Source organism: Solanum dulcamara, chromosome 12 (assembly GCF_947179165.1).
Source record: "Solanum dulcamara chromosome 12, daSolDulc1.2, whole genome shotgun sequence".
Classification (NCBI taxonomy): domain Eukaryota; kingdom Viridiplantae; phylum Streptophyta; class Magnoliopsida; order Solanales; family Solanaceae; genus Solanum; species Solanum dulcamara.
The window spans coordinates 60,805,052-60,813,456 of NC_077248.1; the positions used below are offsets into that span (position 1 = coordinate 60,805,052).

At 31.8% G+C, this 8,405-nt stretch overlaps 1 protein-coding gene across 2 annotated transcripts; it reads left to right on the plus strand.

Annotated features, from left to right (window-relative positions):
- Positions 1–2,774: 2,774 nt before the first annotated feature.
- LOC129877389 (jasmonoyl--L-amino acid synthetase JAR6) lies at positions 2,775–6,813 on the plus strand. Of its 2 annotated transcripts, none has more exons than XM_055952888.1 (5): positions 2,775–2,917; positions 3,733–4,042; positions 4,352–4,453; positions 4,820–5,613; positions 6,183–6,813. In XM_055952888.1, the coding sequence occupies exons 2-5, from the start codon at positions 3,738–3,740 to the stop codon at positions 6,722–6,724; spliced, it is 1,743 nt and encodes a 580-aa protein (XP_055808863.1). In that variant the 5' UTR covers positions 2,775–2,917; positions 3,733–3,737; the 3' UTR covers positions 6,725–6,813. The 2 variants fall into 2 exon arrangements, with proteins under 2 accessions (XP_055808863.1, XP_055808862.1); XM_055952887.1 differs by lacking the exon at positions 2,775–2,917 and adding an exon at positions 3,315–3,634.
- Positions 6,814–8,405: the final 1,592 nt, after the last annotated feature.

Below are 8,405 nucleotides of genomic sequence, written 5' to 3' on the forward strand. Positions count from 1 at the left end.
TAGTTATAGTTAGTCTCTTTTTTGTATCGGGGATAAGTTAGCCGACCTTAATAGGTTAGCCGACTTAGGAACCACCATAGGATCGGAGGTAAGGTTTTATGTCCCCCTCCATGTATTTTTACTTTGTTTATTTATGTTAAGGCTTGGGGGTGATGCTCAACCCCTGACTGTGCACGAGAGGTGGGAGCCTCGTGTAGGGTCTGTTCCCAAAAAAAAAATAAAAAAAAAAAATATATATATATATATATATATATATATATATATATAACCTTCTTATCAAATAACAATACAATTAACATATATTTTGAATAAAATTACTTCATTTGACATAAACAAAAGTCTAATATATATATATGATATATAATTATCATATTCGGTTTTAAGTCATATCAATTTTTTTCATGGTTATGTTATTAGATGATGATATAAAAATATATATTTAATTAATCATAATTAAAGGCACGATAAAAGATTACATGTAAATATATATGTATAATTAACACGTCTATATTAAAGATAGCAATTTTCTCAATACTTTCAATTCCTGAATTCACCTCTATATGTTAGAGGAGAGAAATGAGATGATTAGTATGAAACATATAGTTAACACGTCTATATTAAAGATAGCGATTTTTGCAATACTTTCAATTCCTGGATTCTATCTCTATATGTTAGAGGATGGAAATGAGATGAATAGTATAAAACTTATTAGAATTATGTTCTTTTATTTAAGATTTTTTTTTCTAAAATCTTGACAAATCAAACATCAAAAATTATATCCTTAATAACCACAAAATACAAAAGATATGCCTTAAATTTTGGAAAAGGTAAGCATCTTTTTATCCTTTGGGAGTTTTGAGTGTTTCAGATAATTCCCACTGAATTCTATTTTTTCCTCAAAATAATCTCCAACTCACTTTTATGGTTGTTATACTTGTTAGACTTTAATTTCCAGAAAAGGATAGATCCCATTTTCCAATATCCCTATTGTTTTATTGCAATTATAGAAACACTTAGGGGTATTTTCGGTAACAAAAAAATGTATAAAAGTGGGTGAGGTTAAAATTTTTAGTTATTGTCCATTCAAATTATGAGAATTATTTTTTTTATATATATAATCAAAACCTAATATATGATGTAAAGTGTATATAAATAGGCATGAAGCAATATTACTTTTAACAATTACAAAAACATTTCTTGGTAGATGGAAACTCCTAACTGCATTCTTTATCAACCAAGTATGTATCTGCACATTCTTGCATCTTTTTTGTTTTATTTAAATCAGAAGGAAGAGAATAAGAAAAAGATAAAAATATATTTTTTTTTTAAAAAAAAGCAAAGTCCTTCATGTCCAATGAAACTTATAGAAGTAATAATTTGATTATGTATTTTCTCTGGTATTTTTGTGCACTAAGTTTTCGCTATATGCGGAATACGAAAAGAATCGAATCATAAGAGTTTATTGTATATAGTCTTATTTTGAATTTCTACAATAGGTTATATCCATTGCCTCCATTTATTAGATATTTACAACCCCATTTATTTATTTGATTATATTCTTTTTTTAGTTTTTAGAGAGTTTTATCCCAAACTTTGTAATAGTAATTGACATGTCGATATATGTTATTTGAAGAAAAAAATCAACATGTTTAATAATGTTCAATACAGTGATTCCCTGAGCTTTCAATTCCTGGATCCGATTCTCTATGTCAGAGGATAGAAAGGATATAATTTGTAAGTTACTTTGGTCATGAATTCTTTTTACTTTTTCTCAGAATTAAACTATAAAATACACGTTTGATAATAAAATTTTTCAAAAATTTAAAGTTGAATTTCTAAATTTTAAGAAATTTTAAAAATAACAAAGAAAATAGTTAGACTTTTTTTTTTGGAACCCTAAGGATAGCTCGTAGTCATTACTATCTCTGCCACAGGCTCTGTCCTTCGGGTGAGCACTCTGTAGTGAGCACTTTGTGGGCATTTAATAAACCCCTCACTATATAATAACCTGCAAATCACACAGGGGATGTAAACCGCAGTAGGCAAGTCCTATGCGACATGCTTGACTTAGAAAGCATTGAAGGTGATCGATCCCGAATCTTCTGTGTGGTTAATCATCCTCGAAATCAACTAAGCCAACCCGAAGAACTTTTTTTTTTCCTACTCCAATTATTCATAAAAATTCAAAAACAACATCTAATTTATTTCATGACCAAACACAACTTGTCAATTTTCAAAAATCATTTTTCACTTAAAAAACGAAATGAAACATCATCAACCATCATCTATATATGAATATCACACACGAAATTTCTTTTCTTTTCTTCTAACAAAAAAATTAAATATTTTAAAACAAATCTTGATAAACCAAACATGAAAAATTACACCCTTTAATAACCCCAAAATACAAAAGATATGTCTTAAATTTTGGAAAAGCTAAACATCTTTTTTATCTTTTGAGAAGAGTATTATTCCACTAAATTCTGTTTTTGCCAGAAAAGGACAGATCCTATTTTCCATTATTCCTATTGTTTTATTGCAATTAAAGTTAACTCTTAAGGGTATTTTAGGTAACAAAAAGGCCACCTGGCTCCACGTTGGACGGCGTTTGTTTACACTTCACTTGCTATATATACTTCTCCACTCAGAGAATCTTTCCTCATCAAAACACAAGAGTCATCCTTTCTCTTTTTGTCCATTTCTGAAGAAAAAAATGATAATAATATATATTTAAATATATATAATTGTTAAATATATTTATATATATTTGTTTAACCCAAGTTCTTCATTTGAAGTTGGAGAATTATTTTTTTCAAGAAACCCCACAAAAAAAGAGACAATTTTTATCTCTTTTCAAGAACCTGTTATTTGTCATTGTGAGATCCCCTTCTTCATTTCTAAGCCATTTATAACAAAGGTATATGCATATACAAAAAAAAACCATATGGGTTTTTGTGTTTTTTTTTTAATGAATTATTGGAAAAAGATTTGATTTTTATGTTTAAAGTTACTTGAGTTTGGTACTGTCTTTGAGTGATTTTATGTCAAGAATTTGGAGTCCCTTTTGATCATTTTGTCAATTCTTTCCCTTTTTCGGAAATCTCTTATGTTTTGGGACTTTTTAGATTTTGTGTGATTTTAGAGTTCTATTTATGGTTTACCTCTATTTTATTTTATTTTGTAATTTGTTTTAGTTTTTTATATCTTATGTTGACTCTGTATATCATAGGTAATAGTCTTTTTTATAAGGAGTGGATGTTAGCTGTTAAAGATTATAGTTTTATTGATTGCAAATGGACCTTTTTTATTGTCCTTCCATGTACCCTTTATGAAATAAGTAGCATTGAAGTTAGTAATAACTATGGAGTACAACAGTCCAACTTTCTTTCAGATTATTTATTTATACATTTTCTTGTCTTTGTATGTATGTCTTGTATAGCTATTGTAAAAGGTTCCATTCCTTTGCAACTGTTTGATTTCACCTTTGACTTTTTTTTGAACTTTGTTCTAGTTGCATTTAGTGAACAATCAAGAACAAGAAATTTTGCAGCCTATGCTTGTTTGACACATAGTTATATCCTTCTTAACCCCCACCCCCTAACCCCATCTCTCAAATTGTATCAATTGCTTACTGGTAAGCTGAGGTTTCCTGATTAGTCACAAGAAACTGTTTTACTTGACTAATATTGTAAAGTTGAAGTCTTTTGTTCTTATGAGAGCTATTTGTTGTAGGAATTATGAAGATGATGGTGGAAAATATTGAGAAGAAATTTGATGCAGAAGAAGTGATTGAGGATTTTGAGGTGTTGACTAAAGATGCTGGTAGAATTCAAGAAGAGACACTTGAAAGAATTCTTGAAGAAAATGGGGGAACAGAGTATTTGAAGCAGTGGGGTCTGAATGGCAGAACTGATGTTGAGACTTTCAAGGCTTGTGTCCCTATTGTCAATCACAATGATTTGGACCCTTACATTCAAAGAATTGCTGATGGTGATCTTTCTCCTATTCTTACTGGAAAGCCCATTGAAACAATCTCCTTGAGGTAAGGAACAAAGAGTAAAAAAATTTCCCTTCTTTTTTGGGTTGATGTTTAAAGAAGTTTCTTGTCCATCGATTTCTGTTACTATCCACTATCTCAAGTACTTCGATTATTGTACTTTTTTGGTGTAGTTACTGTTCCTTTTTTCAGAATATTTTGTCATGGTCCCTTTCAATATGTTTTGACATGATTTTTCTTGAGACAAAGGTCTAATCAGATATAACCTCTCTAGCCCACCTATGAGATTATAGTGGTTATGTTGTTGTATATTTAAAGGAAGTTCAATAAGGAAATTTAATGGTTGATTTGCAGTTCTGGTACTACTCAAGGGAAGCCAAAGTTTGTACCTTTCAATGATGAATTAATGGATTCCACCATGCAGATATTCAAGACTTCTTTCGCTTTTAGGAACAGGTAATGTTCCATTTGTCATTTTGTTCTATGTCCTATTTCTCATGTAATTTGCTTGTTGGTTCATAAAATTTGTTTTTTAAGGTTCTTTTGTCACAAATACATCATATAGTCTAGGGATAAAGGTAAAAAGATCCCTAATAATTGGAGCAGCCATGGAAAGTTAAAAGTGTTTAATTGGTGATAGATGTAGGGACCTTTACCTAACTTCTGTCACACTTTCCAAATCCCAAGAAAAGAAAAGGAACTATTGATTCTTTCTGCAAGTAAATTAAATTTTTGGTTTGTCAAAACATAGTACTAGTTCACACTGTTTAGGCCAACACTTGGCTTAATGTAATAGTTCTGTTTTTTTTTTCTCTCTTTCAGAGAATTTCCAATTGGGAATGGGAAGGCTTTGCAGTTTATTTATAGCAGCAAGCAGTTTAAAACTAAAGGTGGTTTGGTAGCTGGAACAGCCACTACCAATGTGTATAGAAATGAAAAATTCAAAAAGACAATGAAGGCAATGTCTACCCCATGTTGTAGTCCCGATGAAGTAATATTTGGTCCTGATTTTCAACAATCTTTATACTGCCACCTTCTGTGTGGTCTCATTTTCCGCGATGAAGTTCAAGTTGTTTCGTCTACATTTGCACATAGCATTGTCCATGCTTTTCGAACTTTTGAACAAGTATGGGAAGCACTTGTTGTTGACATAAGAGAGGGAGTCTTATCGAGCAGAATCACTGTCCCGTCTATAAGATTAGCCATGTCAAAATTGTTGAAGCCTGATCCAGAACTGGCTGATATAATTTATAGCAAATGCTCAAGTTTAAGCAATTGGTACGGCTTGATTCCTGAACTCTTCCCGAATACAAAGTACATATACGGTATCATGACAGGTTCCATGGAGCCTTACTTGAAGAAACTGAGGCACTATGCAGGGGAATTACCTCTATTGAGTGCTGATTATGGTTCTTCTGAAGGATGGGTCGGAGTAAACGTGAACCCAAAATTCCCCCCTGAGATGGTTACTTATGCAGTGTTACCAAATATTGGTTATTTTGAATTCCTTCCACTCGAGGAAAATCTCATTGGCATGGAGCAAGCAAATTCTCCAGTCGGTCTGACTGAAGTAAAACTTGGTGAAGAGTATGAAATTGTCTTCACCAATTTTGCAGGTACAATGTTCTTCCACCCCTTAGCTTGAAAATGCTATGCTCATCAAATTGTGGTCTCTCTTTATATATGAATTATGGAGTGCGCATAACATGCTAACCTGGGATCGTCTGTCATTTATGGAAACATAATCTTATTTATTCAGTCATTCTTCCCGGTGAATGAGTTCTTCACTAATTTTGGACTTGTGGAGTTTAGCATCATCCATAGTCTTTGTTCTCTGTGGCAAAATTGCAGGAAACATGATTACTTACATATGCCTGCCTGGCATAAAATACTAAATTCTGCTTCGATAATAAAGATTTTGTCATTTGTTTTTATGCCTTGTTCTGGAGTTTAACATGTTTTTTGTCCTTGTTGTGTTGTACTCATTTGTTCGTATCTGCAATACTTGCATGTGCTTGATATTCATTTCCTTTTGACCACTTCCCTTTTGTTGTTAAGTAGTTTATGTAGAATGCTGCAATCTTTTGCATTTAATAGCAAGCTATCGGTCTATCTATTGTGTCATATACGAGTTTAGTTATGTACCGACAGTATAATTGACGAGTTTATGCATTTGTATATGCAGGTTTATATCGTTATAGACTAGGTGATGTGGTCAAGATAAAAGGATTCCACAATGGCACTCCAGAACTCCAGTTTGTCTGCAGAAGGAACCTTTTGCTGAGCATTAACATAGACAAGAACACTGAGAAAGATTTGCAACTAGCCGTGGAAGCTGCAGGCAAGCTCTTAGTTGACGAAAAACTAGAAGTGGTGGACTTCACGAGCCATGTCAACGTCTCAGCTGATCCAGGGCACTACGTGATATTCTGGGAACTGAGTGGGGAAGCAACTGATGAAATGTTGCAAGACTGCTGCAACTGTCTTGACAAATCATTCATCGATGCAGGCTACGTGAGCTCTCGGAAAGTGAATGCAATTGGAGCACTTGAACTGAGGATTGTGAGGAGGGGAACATTCCATAAGATATTGGATCATTTCGTAGGATTAGGAGGCGCGGTGAGCCAGTTCAAAACCCCTAGATGTGTTGGTCCAAAAAATAGCTCATTGATCCAAATACTGTATAGTAATGTTGTTAAGAGCTATTCCAGTACTGCCTTCTGTTAAATTATATGCATCTTGAAAGATTTGTAGCCCTGCTGGGCATTATTATCTTTTATAATAGCATAACATCTATGTTGTTTTTATTGGACTAATGTCTATATATAGACTAGGGAAAAAATGGTCAAAAATGTCCTTAAACTATTTGAAATGAACAAATATGCCATTTGTTTATAGTTTGGTTTAAAATTGCCCTTCTCGTCAATACTTTGGTCCAGAAATGTCCTTATTGTTATTTAATGGGTCAAAAAGGTCCTTTTTCAAATAAATATATTATTTATTTTCTTTTTGAACACATTTTTTTCTAATAATATTTCTTTTATTAGCAAATGTTTATTCTACTTCAATTAAAAAAAAATAAAAAATTAAAAATATTTCTTATTTTATTATAATTATTTTTTATCATTATTTGAATAAAAATTAATGATAGATTTATTATGATCTTATATATATGACATATATTATCCGTTAAAATACGAGTACAAGAAATTATTTTATTTTAATTGATAAAATGAGATTACGAAGAATAAAATAATTTTCTATATTTTTATTACTTAAAGTGGTTTAAAAAGAAAGAAAACAAGAATAGAGTTTCGTAAAAGTAATATTTTTATAAGGAATAAGATTTGTTTCTTTAAAATATATATATTCGGAAAAAGGCATTTTGACCTATTTTGTAACAATAGGGGCATTTTTGACCCATAAATAACAATAGAGGCATTTCTGGACCAAAGTATTGACGGCAAAGGCATTTTTGGACCAAACTATAAATGTAGGGCGTTTTTGTTCATTTCAAATAATTTAAGGGCATATTTGACCTTTTTCCCTATAGACTATAGAGAACAAATTTCTAAAACGTGGTCGGTTGACGCGAAGCCAACGAGCTCAGTCTAATAATGTAACGAGTATAACATGGCGAGCAAATAGAGTAGAAAGTTTGCCATTTCTTTCCATTAAGTTCATGATAATAGGTGTGAATTGCCTATTCGTGAACAATGTAAATAGCATTTGAAAATGAACAATTCAGATAGAATTGAACGTTTGATCAAAAATTTCGTAGCAATTGAAATTGTGAATTTTTAGGTTTGGAAGTAATTTATGATCTGAAATTAATCATAGTAATCTTTCTATTCAATTACTTCGAATATTTCCGACCACCTCATTTGACACCAATTATCACCAAGGCCTAGTAGTGTAGTAATACTTTGCATCCACTAAGTTAGTGGTACACCCACTTTACATTTTGGAATGAACATCAGTATAATAAATACTCAACCCCAACATCCACTCGCAACCAATAAAAAGAACAAGAAAAACAAAATGTTAGGATGAAATTGTTGACTTGTAGTTGGAATCATGGGGCATTTTTGCATTTATCTAATCTTAGTAGGACTTGTCAGTTTTGTTGCCCAATTGATCTGATCAAAATGGATGGAAGTGCATCTGTTGATCAACATTTGGTATATGTTTTACCCAATTGGGAGAAGAGACAACTCTATGGGGCAATATGGATCATGGGGGGGGGGGGGGGAGTAAAGGGTGGTTTGGTCTGAAACAAATTATTCTTAGATAATTTATTCTCGTGTAAATTATTTGTATATGAGATAACTTATTTCATCACTATAGTATAAATAATGGGATAAATAATTCAATGATTATCTAGTACCTCTAGCCAAACGCAGGATAA